Here is a 19,935-nt window from a genome sequence, read left to right on the forward strand (position 1 = left end):
TGACAGGGGTGGGCATCCCAAAAAAACAAAAATGTCTGGAGCCACAAATATTAAAAGCTTTAAATAGGCCTAATAATGAAGGCAACACATACTGTATGTATCTGTATTAGATATATTATTAATCTCACTGGAACAACACCAAACAAACATTCCAGCATTATCACCTTGTCCATTGCAGATTCATGACTCTTGACACCATGTCCAATACAGATTCATGACTCTTGACAAGGTGATGATGCTGGAACTTTGGTTTGGTGCTGTTCCAGTGAGATTTACATAGATGACTGCCTGAAGAAAACATCAAAATTCCCTCAGTCCTTGATGATATGGGGTTGCATGTCGGGCAAAGGGAGTGGGGGGATGGCTGTGGTTAAATCTTCAATAAATTCACAAGTTTACATAGAAATTTTAGACAGCTTTCTTATCCCTTCATATGAAAATGTTTGTCATTTTCCAAGATGACAATGCATCATGCCAAAGAACTAAAACTATTAAAGCATTCCTTGGTGAAAGACTCATCCACTCAATGCCATGCCCTGCAAATAGCCCAGATCTCAACGCTATTGAAAACCTGTGATAGAAATTGAAAAAAATGGTCCACAGCAAGGCTCCGACCTGCAAGAATCATCTGGCAACTGCAATCAAAGAGAGTTGGCATCATATTGATGAAGAATACTCATCAAGTCCATGCCTCAGAGACTGCAAGCTGTCATAAAAGCCAGAGGTGGTGCTACTAAATACTAGAGATGTGTTTTGATTATTTCTTTGTTTCTCATTATTCCATATTTTTTTCTTCAGAATGGAGTGATTCCATTTATATTACCCTGCACTTGCTCTGTAACATTTACTGACCACCACAATGTTTTTTATTCATTTCTTTTGGTGTTTCTGAATGCTAAAGAGTTACACTTTTGAACTAATTCATTATTTTTTCAATCTTTTTATCTGAGTTTGTTTTACATGATAAAGTGTCTGAGTGAGTACTCGTCCGAGACTGGTGATTCCATACTTTTTGCTAGGGGTTGTACAATTAAAAATGACTAAGTCTGCTAAAAATACATAATGAGCCTTCATGATTTAATGTTTATTTTCCCTGCAGTGCATTCAACGCATCACGTGACTACTCTGTTGTATGATGCCACTTAGTTTAACTTCATTACAACATTAATGAAGTTAATGCTTTTTAATGATTTTATGAAATTATAGAAATGCAATAAATCTGATTCTTGATGTTTTTTTAGGTTTAGAAAATCAAAAAGGAACGTGCATAACATGCCCCTTATGTGGGCATGTCTTTGATTTTTTTTTTTTTTTAATCTCGGTTTTGTTTTTGAAGTCTGCAAATAGGTGTTCTGATGTTGATGAATGTCTCCTTCATATAATCACCATCTATGAACGGTTTTCCACGCTTTATTATCTCCCGGTGTAGGTACACTATCCACTCGCCCTCACTATCCCCTCGGGAGGCCTGCGCTTGACAGAGCGTTTCGACTCTTGCGTCACTGTCAAGCGCATTCAAGCATGTGGCGCTGGCTATTACGCAATTCTTCGTTGACAGAAATGTTGAAATTTAATATTTATTCTACACATTTTTACAGCATTGGAAAACGTTAAGAATGTTTGTGTCATTTTGTCCTCTTACAGAAACCATATCAAAACAAAAAATATATTCCTTCAACCTTTTTTTTCCACTTTCAAACATTTTTGAAAATGCTCCAGGGAGCCACTAGGGCAGCGCTAAAGAGCCGCATGCGGCTCTCAAAACACCAGTTGCCGACCCCCGGTCTACAAGGACAATGCACACCTGTTGATAATACAAATTCAGCAGGAAAACAGTACATTATTTTCAACTACAAATTGCGATGGTAGCTTTGCTTTAGCAGGTAAACCCCTTGGGGTCACTTCCTGTTGATATTTTGACGTACATGGCCATCAATGGCATAGACCAGGGGTCATGAATTAAAAATTCTCTGGGACCGAAATTTTAAAAATTACAACAACCTCGGGTCCGGAAATATTTTTAATCCTTCTTTTTTTCCAAAAAATACAAACGTATTTTTACGTGGCCATGCTGATAATTACAACATTCAAAAATGTAAATAAAATATAAAAGGTGCATAAAACTAAAAAAGTGCTTTAATTGAATCATTAAATAGCAGCATCAGAGCATGTTCAAGACTTTTTTTTTTTTTTTTTAATTGTGGATGCTGACAGGGGGATTTGCTTTATTTTTTGACAGACCTCTTCTTTTTGCTTTCCATCAACAAAGTTTCAGCAACTACACTCATACAATCTTTGACAATCGGTGTGTAACTGAAAGACTTTTTGTTTTGACCCAATATCCACGCTATTCTGAGGGGAGAATTAATTTGCGCGTTGCTGTGCAGTGAATAAATGAACCATGAGCCTTGAGGAGCGATCATATTGAGCCCTTAATTCCGCTATTTTTTGAGAACGGATGGCAGAGTTCATAGGGAAACTTTGCAAAAAAAGCTGTGTGCTTCGTCTCATAGTGCCTTTTAAAATTGCTGCTTTTTACAAGCACTACCGTCTCTGAATGAGTCTCAGATGAGGCATAGCGGTCTTGTGCTGCCGCCAGGTAAAATGAATAAAAATGTGTTGGTCCACTCCTCTTTAAAGACTGTTTTCTGCATCAATCTTGCGTAGTTTTAAGCACGCCATTTGCCGTACCTTTTCGCCTCTTCCTCCAACTTCATTTGGCTCTGTTTTTGGCTGTCACTCCGCGGAGTCTGGAAAGCGAATGTGAGACATGCTGTTCTAAAAATAACTTTCAAATGCTTCACTCCCATTGGCTGGCTCACGCGCGTCACCACTAAGGTTTTTGTTTGATGCCCGCCTCCACTCTGCAAACCCGCAGAAAAAAAAGATTTTTATTTGTTGCAACGTGTATTAGTCCGGACAGCTTGAGATCCGGTCCACACGGCTTGGGGGTCCGGAACCGGACCGAGGTCCGCGGTTCCGTGACCTCTGGCATAGACTCAATGGAATCCAAGTACACTGGCATCAAGAGAATCAACATACATGGCCGTCAATGGCATGGACGTGCATGGCTGTCAATGCCATCAACATACCATAATTTTCAGACTATAAGGCGCAACTGACTATAAACCGCCACCCACCAAATTTGACACGAAAACGGCATTTGTTCATAGATAAAGTGGTGTTAATTTCAGTTTAAATCTTTTGACCTTTATCGAACATTTTTATTATTTTTGTTGACAAAAGCTCTAACGATAATTATCGTCAAGTATTTCCCAGGGTTACCTGAAATTTTTAGTCGAAAGATGCTTATGGCCAGTGTAAGAACAAATGTGAACAGAGCCTGGGTGCGATGAGTATGAATGAGACCCCCCGCTAGCTTTAATGACAATCACGCCCCTACTGTAAAATGATGCAATCTATTTGACCTAAAAATCTTTATCGGTAATATTTCACACATTTGATGGTAATCCTCATGGTAGTCCATTCATTCCTGCATGATATATATTGAAATGAAGCACTAAACTCCTTAAACTGACGTTTTATTTTCAACCACATTGATAAAACCATTTAATCTTAGCCTATTTACATAATTTACATGCATGAAGTAAAAACTCAAGATGTTTTTTTAAGAGGAGCCTCTAATATAATGCAAAAAAAATTGTACTCTGTATCTGGGTAATGCCATTTCATTTAGATTTTGACGGAAAATGAGCTGCCACAAGAGCACCCGTGTTCAGCTCGGGGATTCTTCAGCACTTGGAAGGTGGCTCGAATGAGTTCTTGGCTGAAATCCACAGTGGCTCCTTTTACAAACTCCATACTATCCTGGTCCACGACGACTCCCACGCCGTCTTGCTCAAACACTCTAACGACACATAGATGTGAACAGTGTGTATTTTAAAGAGACGTTTAAAGAAATGACGTGCTGTTTACGAAGGGTGTTAAAAAACTATTGAATCGTGATACGAATTGTATCGCCAGATATGAGGCAATACACACCCCTACTGTTTACCTGTCATCTTCATTGGTGTTGGCGTCAACCACAAACTTGTACTGGAAGCCGGAGCAACCTCCCCCTTCGACGCGGATTCTCAGGTACTCTCCTTTTTCCATGATCTCACCAAGTCTCTGAATCAATATGGATAAAATACAAAAATCAGGTCACTTTTTTGTTCATTTTAGGGCATTTACAGTTCACTTCCTGATGAGTTTGAGTTGCTGCCTAATTATTTGGGGGGATTTCCAGGTCACTTGGGTTACAAAACATACTAGTGCTGAAACGATAATTCGATTAACTCGAGTATTCGATTACAAAAAAAATATTCAAATTAAATTTTGCTGCTTCGAGTATTCGTTTTAAAGCGGCGTTGTAATGGTTTGTTTTGAAAGTGTTTGCATTTTTTCTTTATTTGGGTGGCTACACTGCCCTCTAGCCTGCCTCATTTCACATGGCTGAATCCAGCTGCTCCCTGTTAAGACCCAACATAAGCTAAGTTTTTGTTTGAGCTAATATTTTTTTTAATGCATTTGTAATTTAGTTTAAAGGTATATTTAGCCTTTTTAATGGGAATATGTGTTTGAACTATTTGTTAAGAGCATTGTAAAAAAAAAAAAAAAAAAAAAAAAAATGGCATTTTATAGCATTTAAGCTAGTGGACATTTGCTTTGTAAGTTAGCCAATTGTTCTTTTGTTGTCCTCATTTATTCTTTTTTTTTTTTTTTTTTTTTTAACTTTTGAGGCTCAGGTCAGGTATTTTTTATTTTCCTTATCTGATTACTCGAACTAACTAGTTCATCGATTAATCGACTACTAAAATAATCGATAGCTGCAGCCTTAGTTGAAAGATTCTTATTCTGATGGCAGGAACACGTCTACCACTCCATACCAAATGAATGCAAGGTAATTTGATCGAAGTGATAGTTCATTTATTTTCCCCTGAAAATATAGCCATTAATATCCAAACCCCTGGCAATAAAAGGGAGTAAACCCCTTTGAAAAAACGTACATCCCTTAATGTCCAAATTGAGTACTGCTTGTAATTTTCCCTCCAAAATGTCATGTGACTCGTTACAGGGGTTGCTGCAGAGATTGAAGAGGTGGGGGGTCATCCTGTTAGTGCGCAGACCATACGCCGCGCTCTACATCAAATTGGTGTGCATGGCTGTCACCCCAGGAGGAAGCCTCTTCTGAAGACGGTACACAAGAAAAGCCCGTCCATCTCAGACCATAGAACATGGTTCCAGTCATCCATGTGCTTTGTTGACATGTCTTGAGAAAACTGTTTGCGGGCTTTCTTGTTTTTTCTTCTTCACGGTGAACAGGATCTTTCTGAAACTCAAAAAGGATCACACCACTCTTCCTGGTGTAGCAACAAACGCCTGAAACACATTGGGTTGGCGTGATGCAAAAAATAAACAAATTCATCCGCAAAATCAGATGAATCCGTAGTACTTCTCAAACATCAATATGGCTGTATAGTGAAGATGATGTCACTCCTTAACGTCACATCTGCCTTCTTTAATCCGAGACTGTGGCTGGAAGTCTCTCATTTTCATAGCACGGGAGTAAAAGAATTAAATAAATACCGTATATTGATCGCTTCTGCAAACACCCAAATGCTCCATTTCATTCAAGAGCATAAAATACCATGTGCAATATGATATAAACATGCTTTTGAGTGTCACCGGCACTTTAAACTAAGTTTTAGAATTTCTAAGCTTCTGTTTAGTGCAGTCAATTCTGTTGTGTTCCCTGAAAGTAACACTAGGTGGCAATGTTGCCTCAGTATAGCGTAAGAGACGTGAGGAAGAAGCCTGCAATGTTGTTATGTGCTATGCTGTGATGACCATACATGTTGTTTACTAGCTGCTGCTGCATTGTTTGTTTTATACTAACCAGAGGCGTCGCGTCCCATGAGGACAGTACTTCTCAAATAGTGGGGCGGGCAATGCTAGAGGTGGCGCATGTGACCTTGGGGAATATTTTTTTTTTGCTGTACTAGAATAAAGTGTAATTGCACATCCACTCAATGGGTGGCAGTGGCACTCTCATTTTCAGCGTGTGTGCAGTATTTCTGAACCAAACAAGAGCACACAGCAAAGAGCAATTAAGATATGAAAAGCTAAGATGAGGAAATATGACGAAGCGTATGTAGCATTTTTCTTTTGGCTTTGACTTATAGTACAGCGGGAGACGAGGAAAGACCAGTAGGGATGGGAATTGATATGATTTTTACGATTACGATTCCATTATCGATATTGCTTAACAATTCGATCCTTTATCGATTCTCTTATCGATTCTAATTTCGGGAAAAAGAAGAACAAACATTTTGATTGGCATCAAGTTTGTTTAATCAGAAGTCACAACCTTACAAACTCACAACGAGGTCAAAAGAGGCCCAAAGCCTCAATGTTAACTGTGGCAATAAGTGGCAAATGCACAAGAATGGGTAACATTTTACTGAAACATTTTTCTAATAGAAATAAAACATATTGGTATATTTTGGCATATAAGTCGTTGTTCTGCCTTTGGCAATGTCCCCAAACTTTTTCCTGTGAGTGCCAAATAACTTTTCCCTTCTCTGATGAGAGGCCGGGGTCAGTTTCTAACAGAAAAAGTGTGACGATTGCAGGAGTGCGAAATGTAAAAAAATTATTGTTTTTCAGAAAGCCACAATCAAATAACCCTCTGTGGATTCTTCTCGGAACAAAAGTAAATAAAATAAAAATAATAATATAATATAATAATAATAAATAATAATAGCACTATTAATTAAATAGATAATAACCAAATAACCCTCTCTGAGTTATTCACTGAAAAAGGCCAGGAAATAAATAACACTACTGAGGGAGAAAAAAACAAAAAAAATTCAAAATGCTCTCTGGAATTGTTCTGGGGGCCGGACCAAATATGGAGCCGCGGGCCGTAGTTTGGGGACTCCTGTTTTTATTTACCAGTATATCGAAATGCATGCCTTTTAGTTTTTATGGCGCTTTCACGCTCAAGTGGTGGCACCCTTGCGCTTCCTCACGCGAAGAAGAGCGCGAAGAAGAAATGCCGCATCCAAGCCAGTGAGCGAGTTAGTGAGAAAGGGAAACACTGCCACGAGCCTACGTTCTTTGTTAATGTTTGTAAAATATCCACAGAGCCAACGCCTGTATTTATCATCTTCTGTGTTGTTGTCTGTGTTTCCACTCGCAATCGGACACTTAAATCCAGTTGTGTAGTGGTTTAAACGATGTGCTAATGCTAGCGAACGCATGCTAACTGTTTGTTATGACTGTGTTAGCAGCTAATCATCGCTGATTTACGTTGATGCGAACCTGTTTGTTATTGGGGACGAAATTGATTTGTTTCATTTCTATTTTTAGTTTCAAGTGATGGTTGAATAAAGTCAGCAAATTATACCAACGTCTTCTGCATCGTCATTTGGGAGTTTAGCTAGCTGTATAGCCAGGACTGAGCCTTAGCCTCTCGGTGAGGACAGTGCAGTCTATTCCCTCCCGATGCAGTTATTTCCATCTCGCAATGACTGCAAGTCGCTTTGTTGTAATTTTTCCTCGTGAAGTGAAGACACACTTTCGAGCGTTCGAACCTACGTCATTGTTATGTTTACGGCGGCAACGCTCGTGCTAAACTATCGTAACCTTTCATTTTCACCCTTTTTCCTGGTGAAGTGTAGCCAAACTTTGGAGCGAGTGGTTCTTGGCGCCATGCTAGTTTGATGCGTCTGGACAACCAAGACACGTCACGACGCAATATGCGTCTTTAGGGATCGTTAAGGCTTTTTCATTGTGATGTCGAGGCCTCGAAGCACTCGGAACCGGTTCCGAATTGGAATCGGATTTCGATTCCCATCCCTAAAGACCAGTCTGTTTACTTTGTCTAAAAATGTTTCCAGTGGACAGCAGGAATTTTTTTTCAGCGAAAATGTGCCGAATATTGCCAACTATCGTCTTGCTTTGTCGGTGTTACATCAGTAAACCAGCGAGCACTGTTAGCATCACATAAGAGGGCATGTCAAGTTGCTCAATGCAAAATAACCTGACATTATAGCAAAGGAGCTGATACTGCCTGCAGCAAAAATAAAAACTGCCCATCAGTCCAACGACACTGTCGTTTTTGTTTTATTTTTGTTGTTTCGGTCGAATTGTTTGGCATATTGCCCTCTTGAGTTAAATGTTGCAACTCAATTTGAATTTATTACTATTTATTGTTTTTATGAAATTTTATTTTTCAGCATCAAACGGTCAAAAAAGTATTGAGTGTCTTTTTCCAGTACCGATGTTTTTTTTCCCCACACTTTATTGTAAGTTGACCAATATTCCTTCTTTCTTTGATGTTAAAAAGGGAAAAATGTTATGCAGAGGTGTACTAATAATAAGAATTTTATAGACAAATGACACTACAGTACATTTACAGTGGCGGCAGAGATTTGGGGGGGGTGGAATGTTCACGTCTTCCTGGTGGGGGGGGCGTAACAAAAAATATTTGAGAACCACTGCATTAGGCAAACCAGGCAATTGCCTAGGGCCCCCAGCCAGCAGGGGCCCCCAGAGGCCAACAGATTTCGCACACGCAGCTTTACTGCGCTCGCTCTACCCCCCCCCAACCACCCCACGTGCCTCAAGAGTGAGAGTGTGTGGCAATTCGGCTTTTTTTTAGTTGGCATATATCCAAAATGAAGACAGGTTATCCTTCTGGAAGCGACAAAAGAAAGAAAAAAAGAAGCAGAAGAGGAGAAAAGGAAGCAAGACAGCGGTGAGTGTACTATGTTACTGTAGTTTTATGTCCTAATGTAGTAGAAGCCGGGCACTTTGAGTGTCCGTAATGCGCTCTATGAGACCGAGGTGTTATTTTACTTTTATTAAATATGCTATTGCTACAAGTCCAACTGTCCCCCTTACGTTGCTTGTTGCCTGGGGCCCCCGGGGACCCTTGTTACACCTCTGATACTAACTGCACAGTAAAGAGTTCCATTTGAGTTCAAACGGTGCTCGTTATTTTCACATCGACACCACAAATTTTGAGTTTTTTCCATTCTGCAGTTTTTTTTAAGAAAACTTTTTTTCTTACTTTATCTGTACTTTTACTGAAGTTTAAAAAAAAAAAAAAAAGCAGTGCTTTATCCACCACTGATTAAGTGAATGAGAGAGTCGCTAAATCCAGTGAACACACTGTCATTCACTGCCATTGACGGACATCATTTAATTGTAAACACTAGTTTGACATTTTGAAAAGCAGTTGTCGCGTCATCGCTGCTCACCTTGACACACGCCTTTGTCATGTAAACCTTATCTTCATCTTCTGTGATATGCTGGCTTGAGACGCCGCTGAAAGTTCTAACATTAACAGTCGAAATACGCTGCGGACTGTAGAGGGGCCGATGACACCGTTGTCTCACAGCGAGGTTACCAAGTAAGGCTGAAGCCCTGCAAAACATTTTGGCAGTGGGCGTAACGAGTTCGTTATGGCGCAGGAGGTGAAGCCAACGCCAGCCTGACGATTTAAAGTTCAATTTTGACGTCCGGAATTATTAAATAATAACCACGCCCTGAATCGCGATTTCATAATGGTTGACAAAAAGGAAATTTTACCTGGTGAGTTTGAACACTTTCGACTTTGTGGCTGATATCATTGCTAGCCGTACCAGGGACATCTTCCATAACAAACTAAACGGAAGTCCCGCCCTCAGAAAACGGAAAGTCATGGGTAAGCGTGAAATAATTTGTTAATGTACTTGCCAATCATTTAAACGACGCATATTCTATACCTCATTTTAGTTTGTCAGGCTCAATATTCCAACGTTATTGTATCTTCACTATAAACTAACACTGAATTTCTTATTTTATGAAAAATTTTATTAAATTTAAAAATATTTTTATTTGTATTTTCTGATTCTTTGCCTTCATTTCACGAAATACGTTTTCCTGTAAGTTTAAATTTAGGGCATACAACCTTGTTTTTATAGGCGTTTCTTCAGTCTCGTGATATGAGGAACTACTAAAACGTGTTGGGCGTTTGTTTGCGACGATTCATCACTCCTGAAGCCGGTGGGAGAACATACAATTCAAAGAGGGGGTACTTTTTGTTTCCTTTGTTGTTTTTTCGTTTATTTTTAATTTTAGATGCTGACTAGCCAGAATAAAATTGCCGTGTCAGTAATTGAGTGCTGGGTTAACTTGCTTATGCAGGTTAACGGGTTTTCAATCAGGTCACAGATTGAACACATTGTGCTGAAATGCATATTTTTTATTTCCTAGATCGTTGAAGGAGGAGGAAACATGAATTTTAGAGCTGGCATCGTTTTGCTCTGTTTAATGGGGCTCACCTGTGCCGAGCCAGTCAAGTACCTCGACTGTGGTAAGTTGAATTAACTGTAACTTTGCTTGCTTTCACGTGAAATTGTATTCAGTGAAGAATTATAAAACATTAATATATTGTTACAGGAGTAAGTGCATTAATAAGTTTTGAATGATATAATTTTATTTAGGGATGTCCTGATGCTCATTATTTGATTCCCGACCCGATTTTTTTTTTCAAGATAAATCTTTATATCGGAAAAAAATACCCCCCCCCCCCCCCCCCCAAAAAAAAAATGTTTAAATGACATTTTATGTATTAAACTGGTGCGTGGCGCAGTTGGTAGCTCGAGTTGTCCTGGGACCGAAGTGTCAGTGGTTCGATTCCCGGCTACGAATGCCCACTGTCGAAGTGCCCTTGGGCAAGGCACTGAACCCTAATTTGCCCCTAATGGGTTGACAGCGCCTTGCATGGCAGCAGCACCATTGGTGTGTAAATGTGTGCTCTGGTAAAGCGCTTTGGGCATTGTAACAATGTAGATAAATGCGCTATTTAAGTACTCTCCATTTACCATTTAAAACAGGGGTGGGCAAACCGGTCATCGAGGGCCGCAGTGGGTCCTGGTCTTTGTTGCAACTGATTCAGCACAGACAGTTTAACCAATGAGGTTTCAGTGGAACCAAGAAACACCTGACTGCAATCAACTGATTGCACTTGTAAGAAACCAGATTGGTGAAAGGCTGTCCTCATGATGGGTATGAACAAAAACCCGCACCCACTGCGGCCCTTTGTGGAATATTTTGCCCATCCCCTGATTTAAAATGAGATCTGATGATACTTCTTCAAGAAGATTACACGGTTTTGTAAACAGCAATAGTCACATTCAGAGGACATATTTGCCTAGTGGTTTGGCAGAGAATCGGTTAGGGACATCACTAGTTTTATTGATTAATAATCATACTGTAACTCATTGACTGCTCGCTAAATGTAATATATTGGCAGAGTATGTGTTGTGGTAGTTAATAAAAGAACCGGCCTTGGCCGGCGATAGTTAACTAACCCAAGATTTTGTTTATTCATACACCAAAAGTCATTTGTTGAAAAAAAATGTTGGTGTTAGGACAACATAACGCCTGAATTAGTTGCTAATGGCTGCTATGTAGTCTGAATTTACACATGGCAGAAAACACAGACAAGTCTGAAAAAGTAGTTTCTGCTCTTGCACCCCTCTTTGAAATAAACTGCTGTATTTAAAGCCAAAAGAACTGTTGTGTTTGATAGAAAAATATATTTATATGCTGTAATAGCAGGTTCATGGCGCATTAAGCCCTCGAACTATTTTTAATTTGTCCGTTATACCCTGGAAACCCCCGTTTACAGATGTTGCGCAACTGCTTCCGTTTCAACCCAGCCATAAAAAGAAGCTCAGTAATTATATTTATTATTTGAAATATCTGTCATTTTTAGCTTAGAATCATTAATTGATCTCTGATATTTAGTTTAAAAAAAAAAACAAAAAAAAACAACGACTTTAAAATATTGTTCACTCGCATATTTTAAACTTTTAAACAAATTACATCACAATGAAAAAAATGGTGTCTGTAAAAAGGTCACGGATATCTACCGCATAACTATCGCTAAAATGTATTTTTTTGTTACCGTCGCATTTTCCACCAATATTTTAGATGATAAATAATCGATCCAAAGAAAGAAAAATTGAAAAAACAAAAATTGAACAAAAAATGTTTAAAAGGGTAAATACATGAAAAAGAAAATCTCAACCATTCCTCAATGCCTGCGATTTCTAGGTCGCCACCTGTGTTATATGACCATGTTTCATCCATAAAATCATCCCAAAAATCCGGCTGTGGCCATTCACAGCTGTGTCTTCACACTCGGTAATACATGCTACATGGGGTTTTTGGATCGAAAAGAGATAAGTGCGAGATAATATCTCGTTAAAATCGTGGCGTCTTTAATTATGCTCTCTCATGCTTTCACCTCCAGTTAGGGTTTTACTGTTTAAATTTTTTTTAAATGCCCTCCTGTTCAAAAATTGTCTTCCCCCAGAAAATTGAGATTTTAAGCTTTCCAATGATGTATCACACACGCATATAGGACAATTTTGAGTTTGGCCAAATTGGGCGTCTCAGAACGGAACTTCATGTCACCTGAGCTTTTGCAATTTCTAACATTGTGTCATTTAGAAATGGCTAAATGTGATGGGAAAAAAATTATTCGCTGAGTGGTTTATGACATATGAACACATGACTTGAGAAACAGGTCAACTCAAAAGCCAGCAGCAAGGAAATAAAACCTCCTGAATTAGCGCGTCAATATTCCAAAGGAATTCTCAATCAAAAAAAAAAAAAAACACTAAAAACCTGGACATCAGTAGTTTTATTTATCAATAATTGTACTGTAACTCAATGACTATTAGCTCAAGGTTTGGTAGTTAAGCCCTGATTTTGCTTATTTATACAGCAAAAGTGGTCATTTGTCAATGTGTAATCTAAAAATGAAAACACATCTATTTATTCTAAGTTTTTATGTGCTTGAATATCCAAAGTATGTTTAATTGGGGGGGGCGGGGTTGCTAAATATGTCTTTCCCTATTCTGTTCTCACCACTTCTCCGCTGTGGCTAGCCAGATGGCTAACTCCTCCAAACATGACACTGGTTGATAATGTTTGACTTACATAACATTCACACTGAGGTGGGTAGAGTATCCAAAATTTTACTCGCGTGAGTAGCATTACTTCAAAATATTACTCAAGTAAAAGTAGTCATCCAAAAAATGTACTCCAGTACAAGTAAAAAGTATTTGGTGAAAAGAATACTCAAGTAATGAGTAACATTCTGGGTAATGGCTTAAAATCAAACATTTTTGTTTGATTTTTTTTGTTTTTTAAACAATGGTATGTTATTTCTCAGCGCAAAAGTTTTCTATATGAGCTGTTGTTATAATGATACTGTACAATTCACCATTACATAACCACCTTAAGCCAAAACAAAAACAAAAAACATTGAATTCCATAGAGAGAGAAAAATGACAGAAATGAAGCATAATTTTTCCGAACAGCATGAGTGCCCTCGAGTGGAGAAAATAGTTCCTAGTTTGAGTTGAAGGGCAGTAGCGTCAACATGATATGCAACCTTTATGGTAACTAATATGAAATTAAAAGGATCATATCTCCGGTTTTCCGCCGTCAGTCGGTGCCAAATAAAAACTCGGAGAGAGGTTAAAATCTGCGCTTTCGAGTCATGTTGAGGGCAGCGCTCTATGTCAAATACTTCATTTTTACGGCGCTTTAAAGACACCCTTTGAACAGGCTGGCATGATCATAGAACGGCAAGCTTGCGTCTGATTGGTATAATGGAGTCATATGATTATTGTTGCGTGTCTCATTGGTTAAATTGGTAGAGTTACTCTGGGCATCGCTGGCAAAACAAAACATATAGAATAAAGGAGAAAAATGTAACGACTCTTGTGTAGCTCAAAGTAGTGGAGTAAGAGTAGCATTTTTGATTCACAAATCTACTCAAGTAAAAGTAAAAAGAATGGCTTAGTAAAACTACTCTTAGAAGTACCGGAATTTGCGGACTATAAGGCGCACCTGACTATCACCCGCCACTAGTTAAATTTGACACAAAGACGGACTATAAGGCGCTGCTGTCCTCACTGTATTATGGGATATTTACACCAAAAGATATTAACCGGTAACTCTTTATTTGCCAGCGGCATCATCAGACTTTAATTAGACCAAATGAACCACCATGAAGCTTTGAACCAATTGGCTGCAAAGCTTCATTGCTTCAAGCTTCATTTGGTCATCACTGCTCCCTTTGGGGAGACAGTCAACCACTGCTGCCATCTGCTGTCAACACTGTTGTCATCCAGCATGTCTCCTAGCATGCATTGCAGCGCTACAGATGTAAATAACAATCAAAATTCATCCTCTGTGCTTTCTTCAGTTACTCTTCCAGTTGTTTCATTAATTGCTACCTATGATATTTGGTAACGATTTATTTGACAGTGGTGCCGTAACATGGTCATAAGACAATCATAAATGTGACATGACACTGTCATGAGCATTAATGAATGCTTATAACAGATCTCATTTAGTGTCATCCGGCAAATTATCTCACTTTTGAATGGATGTAAAAAAATCTGAGCTGGACATAAATGGAGTTAGTGAAATAATTTGCCGGATGACACTTAATGACATCTGTCATAAGCATTCAGTAATGCCCATGATAGTGTCATAATTAATTAATAATTATGACGGTCTTATGACAGTCTTATGTCAATTAAACTGTTACCTATTAACCCAAATAAATGAACAAATAAGCCGCAGTGGACTATAAGCTGCAGGATTCAAAATCAGGGAAAAAAGTAGTGGCTTATAGTCCGAAAATGACGGTACATTTTTCTCAAAAGTTACTTTTGTAAATGTAATGGAGTACATGTAACATGTTACTACCCACCTCTGCAATCACATGCTATAACATCTAATCACTGGGACTTTTAGTCCGCCATACTGTTTAATAACACACACACAAAATGCTAATGCTAACGTGCCCTCGTGCGCTAACTGGTAGCTTCTCGTGTGTAAAATGTGTGTAGAGGGATTGAAAATGAATGCAACAGATAAAATATCAGTACAGTACTCTTAACAATGTGATGATTAAAGAAAGGAATTTGATCTAAAAACCATCAAGTCATCTGACCACAGTTGAGTGTTTTCAAAGGGAATCCGTCTTTGTGTCTTATCTTCAGGCTCGTCTACAGGCAAGGTGACTATTGTGGACATTACTCCTTGTCCCGCTCAGCCTTGCCAGCTTCACAAAGGACAGTCCTACAGTGTCAACGTGACTTTTAACAGCGGTGAGTGCTCCTTATTGATTTTCAGTCTTCTCTCAGCTCTATCTTGAAGCGCGTGGCTCTCGTTTGCGTAGCGGTGCAGAGCCAGACGAGCAAAGCCGTGGTCCACGGCGTCATTGCCGGCGTTCCCGTCCCCTTTCCGATTCCCGTCGCGGACGGTTGCAAGTGCGGAATCAGCTGCCCTATCCAGAAGCAGCAGAGCTATCACTACGTCAACCAACTGCCCGTCAAGACGGACTATCCTGCGGTAAGTGCAATTCACTCGCAGCAGAAATTAGTTGGCAGGATAAGGCCATGAGCTAAGAAGAAAAAAAAAACATTTGAGCCTAAATGAAATTCCATCTGTTATAGATCAACGCTTGTCAAATTAATTTATGGCAATACATTACCTCGTGAAGTTGGCTCCCCCATCAGGTTCAAATTTCAATAAAGAGGATGTCAATGTTTTGTGCTGTAAAAAGTTTTGTTTGTGCTGCTATTGTTTTTAAGATATTTACAATTCTTTTGTAGGTCAATTTGAGCACAACCAGCCCACTGTTTTAATTAAAAATAGCTAAAAATGGGACCATTCCATTATGCTACATTTCTGCTGTAAAAAAATTGCTGTAAAAATTTCCATCTGTGCTGCTATTAAGCCTGAACGATATATCGTTTAAACATCGCCATCGCGAAGTGCGCATGCGCGATAGTCCCATCGCAAGGACGCGTGATAGTTTTTTTTTTTTTTTTTTTCCAATCCACAAACCTTTGATCTGCTTCATTCGCTCGCAGGAATGAACGTGTGTGTCTGTGGGGGAAGAATGTGGAGACGTTCGAGACATATAAAATAAATGCCAAAAGTGATTATGAGGAGTTTGTAATTTCTACATGTCACTCCAAAAGTCACAGCCATGTTAGGTAAACAGAAGCATTTAATAAAGCCAAGCATTTTTCTACTACAGTACTTTATTCTTGTTTAAAAATGATTCATATATACGAATATATATATATACATACATATACATATATATATATATATTTTTTTTAATCATACTTTGGAGGGGAAAAAAGTGAGAAAAAACATGTCTTATATGTATCTCTTTCCAGTGCTAGATCTGAATAAATACATTGAGCGCGCACACACACACACAAAAATATGGAGGGGGGGGTAGGGCTGGGCGATATGGCCTTAAACATGTATCACGATAAATTGAGCAGATTTATCTCGATAACGATAAATGACGATAAATTTGGCCAAGCGTACTGTTATATAATTTGAAAATCTGAATCAATGCATGAAATACAGATTAACTGTTTCTTGTTGATTTATTTACCAGCATTCAATTTCATATACTGTATTTAACAATTGTACATGCAGTCTAAACATTAAGTTTATAAAAATGTAATGTAAGCAATAAGAATTCAAGTATGAACATTTATAACAGCGTGTATGACTTGAACAATGTACATTATCAAAATCAATATGCCTGTGCAAACATGTCATTGTAACACAAATGACTTGCAGCTTGAACAGTACACTTCAAAAAGACAACTTATTGTTAATGGCTGCTGTGACATAATTATTAAATACAAGTGTTTACATTATGGTTTCAGGGTCCCCCCCAGTGCATTTTTTAATAAATGCACGCACAAATGAACCCCCAAACAAACAGAGAGACACACACACACATTAAAGCTATATTGATCTTCTTCAAATGAAACGCTTAAGATTTTATGATAGCAATAATGACACAGAAATAAGCACATACAGAAAAATAGCTGGGGCCATTTCTCGGTCATTATAAGTTTCGCCGTTGGATTGTACTTTAAGCTGAATGCTTTACCATCACAAAAGCTATCAGAGGAATCACACACAGACAGATACAAAATAACGCCACATAGTAATTGCTAGATGCAGTCCGTGCCCAATCCACTCATTAAGTTCAGCCGTTTCGACAAGATTAGAGCCGCTATCCGACTACATCACGTTCATTTGTAGCGTTAGCCGCTAGCTAGCGTTAGCCTGGCTACCAGTAGAAAGCACTGAAAGCACCATCTCCGGAAATCGTGAGAACAGCGGGGAGGACAGCGGGTGAAAGCCCGTCTGGATGCCACCAAGAGTCTACTAAATGTCGGTTAAACGTTTGGTGAACCTCCCTTAAGCCACACTCCATCACGTTTTGCTTGTAGCGTTAGCTGCTAGCGTTAGCTTACTGGGCTTTTGTTTGATTGGCTCCTTGATGATCAAGTGACTCCCTACGTAAGCCCATTGACTGTTTCTTAAAGGGGAATGAACATAGACGAACAACACAGAATCAAAGCGGGATGAAAAGACTATATTTTCTTGTTTTATTAATTTACCGAATTTACCGACATGGTCAAAATTACGTCGGTCATCGTTAAGAATTTCGGTGACGGTAAATTTTCGGTTTACCGCCCTGCTCTGGGGGGGGGGGGGGGCTACTTTGCGGTTTTTCACTTATCGCGGCGGGTTCTGGTCCCTATTAACCGCGAAAAACGATGGAATACTGTACACTGTGTTCATGATGAGTCATCCAAAGTCTTTCCAAACAGCTATTCAAGTCATCTAGTAAAAATTTCTTTTAGAATGTATGTATGTATATATACATATATATATATATATTAGGGCTGTCAAAATTATCGCGTTAACGCGCGGTAATTAATTTTTTTAATTAATCACGTTAAAATATTTGACGCAATTAACGCACATGTCCCGCTCAGACAGTATTCTGCCTTTTGGTAAGTTTTACAGCAAGGCTTTTTGTGCTGTCTAACAGCGAACTCTTGTGGTCGCTTTGCGACATGGTTTATTGTTGTCTAGCCAGTTCAATATGGCTGCAGGACGTCTCGGGCTGACGCCTACGTTGTAATGTTGTGCTTATATGATCCTTGGACAAGATTTGTCCGTAAGTATGGTTGTTGTAAATAATGCACATATTATGTTAGTAAGCGAAATGTTATATTTTTTGTATGAGACGCTTTTTGTTTGTTTTGTGAGCCTGTATAGCGTGCTAAGCTAACGTTGCAATGCTTGTGTACTTTTGTAGTTTTACGACGGTCTAAAGAGGACAATGGTTTGAGGCCATTTTATTAATAAATCAGATGAAAAAGAAAGAAGTCTGATTATTATGGCGTCGTTCACTAGCTGTCTAGCTTTGGAAAAAGTAGACGCTTCGGAGTGAGGACAGCATAGACAGATTTAAATGACAGTAGAGTGAAATGCCCACTACAGTCCTTATGTACCGTATGTTGAATGTATACATCCATCTTGTGTCTTATCTTTCCATTCCAACAATTTATTTTGCAGAATATATATATAATTTACAGAAAAATATGGCATATTTTATAAATGGTTTGAATTGCGATTAATTGCGATTAATTTTTAAGCTGTAATTAACTCGATTAAAAATTTTAATCGTTTGACAGCCCTAATATATATATATATATATATATATATATATATATATATATATATATTTTTTTTTTTTTTTAAATTTTTAATATCGCAATATAATATCGCAATATAGCGCAAACCCCCAAAAAATCGCAGCAATAGTTTTTTCCAATATCGTTCAGGCCTAGCTGCTATCGTTTTAGATATTGATATTCATTTCAAGTGATGACGTCAGTCGCAGCCCCACCGTCGTGAACTGCAACGTGCCTGCCAGGCAGAACAATACCACAATACATTTGACACCACTGTGTTCGATAACCTTGTGCCTTTTTGTTGCAGAACATTTATTTAGAACACTTAAAATTTTGACTTCCTGTGGTTTTTGAATAACTGTTGGTTTGTAACGTGTATTATCTTTACTTCTCTTTTTTTCTCTTCCGACTTTTAGATCAAACTGGTGGTGGAATGGGAACTAAGAGATGATGCTAATCAAGATCTGTTCTGCATTAAGTTCCCTGTAGCGATTGTTTGATGCAGGTGATGTGCACCGCTTTCTTTTATTCATGAGGGATTCTTGACAACGAAATGTAAATGATTCTACCTACAAATCCTTGTTTTACTCGCTCAGAAAACTGATTTTTATAATGCGCATTTGCCACAATTGATTGTTTAATGACACGTCACAAGCAAAACGTTGGTGTTAGCAACTCTAATTCAGGCGCTACGTTGTCCTAATGGCTGCTATGTAGTCTGAATTTACACAAATAAACTTTGTAGCTGTTAAAACTTTTGTAATTTCTTACCTCTTTGTGCTATCTAGAAATGACTAAATGTAATGAAAATAAAGAATGAATTTGTTGCCCTTTCATCTCTGAGTGGTTTATCATAGGGGTGTCTCCATATCCCAAAAATGAGATTTATCTTGACACTTCATACCACAGGTCTTAATGCACAATTTTTTTTTTGTTTTGTTTTTTTTCCGACTTGAGTAAGGCATTAACTTGACGGTCTAAATGGGACAAGTCGCATGCAAGTAGACCATTGCAAATCCGACCTAGGTCACTTTCGTTTTTGGTTAAAATCCAATCTGGGTCATATTTTTCTCGAATGTGGTTGCTGTCTGAAATGTCAAGTCTCTCAAATCGGAATTCATGCAACAATTACGTCAGCAAAAAACGAGAGAGGCACGGAGGATGGCCCTTAGTATTAGCACCTAGCTTGTACTTTGCTTTTAGGGAAGAGGCAGGCTTGACAACAGTATTAAAAAAAATAACACAAATGGGGGGAAATAAGCCTGAGAATGCTCGGTTTTCTTTCTGTGCGCCAAATGAGTAATATTACAATATTGCT

General features: G+C 38.5%; 2 protein-coding genes across 3 annotated transcripts; one reads left to right on the top strand and one right to left on the bottom strand.

The window, feature by feature from the left end:
• Positions 1 to 936: 936 nt before the first annotated feature.
• On the bottom strand, positions 937 to 9,692 carry isca2 (iron-sulfur cluster assembly 2). The gene is made up of 4 exons (XM_057859554.1): positions 9,601 to 9,692; positions 9,270 to 9,435; positions 4,016 to 4,131; positions 937 to 3,868 (listed from the first exon to the last, which is right to left on the bottom strand). The coding sequence occupies exons 1-4, from the start codon at positions 9,660 to 9,662 to the stop codon at positions 3,694 to 3,696; spliced, it is 519 nt and encodes a 172-aa protein (XP_057715537.1). The 5' UTR covers positions 9,663 to 9,692; the 3' UTR covers positions 937 to 3,693.
• Positions 9,693 to 9,965: 273 nt separating this feature from the next.
• LOC130931073 (NPC intracellular cholesterol transporter 2-like) lies at positions 9,966 to 19,453 on the top strand. Of its 2 annotated transcripts, none has more exons than XM_057859555.1 (5): positions 9,966 to 10,084; positions 10,267 to 10,366; positions 15,087 to 15,194; positions 15,266 to 15,438; positions 19,034 to 19,453. In XM_057859555.1, the coding sequence occupies exons 2-5, from the start codon at positions 10,288 to 10,290 to the stop codon at positions 19,115 to 19,117; spliced, it is 444 nt and encodes a 147-aa protein (XP_057715538.1). In that variant the 5' UTR covers positions 9,966 to 10,084; positions 10,267 to 10,287; the 3' UTR covers positions 19,118 to 19,453. The 2 variants fall into 2 exon arrangements, with proteins under 2 accessions (XP_057715538.1, XP_057715539.1); XM_057859556.1 differs by having other exon boundaries at positions 10,034 to 10,193.
• The last annotated feature ends 482 nt before the right edge of the window (positions 19,454 to 19,935 follow it).

This window comes from Corythoichthys intestinalis, chromosome 15 (genome assembly GCF_030265065.1).
Source record: "Corythoichthys intestinalis isolate RoL2023-P3 chromosome 15, ASM3026506v1, whole genome shotgun sequence".
In the NCBI taxonomy this organism is placed as follows: domain Eukaryota; kingdom Metazoa; phylum Chordata; class Actinopteri; order Syngnathiformes; family Syngnathidae; genus Corythoichthys; species Corythoichthys intestinalis.

Bases quoted from the DNA above. Each gene is read 5' to 3' on its own strand.
- LOC130931073 (XM_057859555.1), top strand. From the start codon at position 10,288: ATGAATTTTAGAGCTGGCATCGTTTTGCTCTGTTTAATGGGGCTCACC. The intron at 10,367-15,086 runs GTAAGTTGAATT...TCTTATCTTCAG, and splicing joins AGTCAAGTACCTCGACTGTG to GCTCGTCTACAGGCAAGGTG. The intron at 15,439-19,033 runs GTAAGTGCAATT...TCCGACTTTTAG, and splicing joins TCAAGACGGACTATCCTGCG to ATCAAACTGGTGGTGGAATG.
- isca2 (XM_057859554.1), bottom strand. From the start codon at position 9,662: ATGTCCCTGGTACGGCTAGCAATGATATCAGCCACAAAGTCGAAAGTG. The intron at 4,132-9,269 runs GTGAGCAGCGAT...ATATTGATTCAG, and splicing joins TGACAAAGGCGTGTGTCAAG to AGACTTGGTGAGATCATGGA. The intron at 3,869-4,015 runs GTAAACAGTAGG...ATGTGTCGTTAG, and splicing joins AACACCAATGAAGATGACAG to AGTGTTTGAGCAAGACGGCG.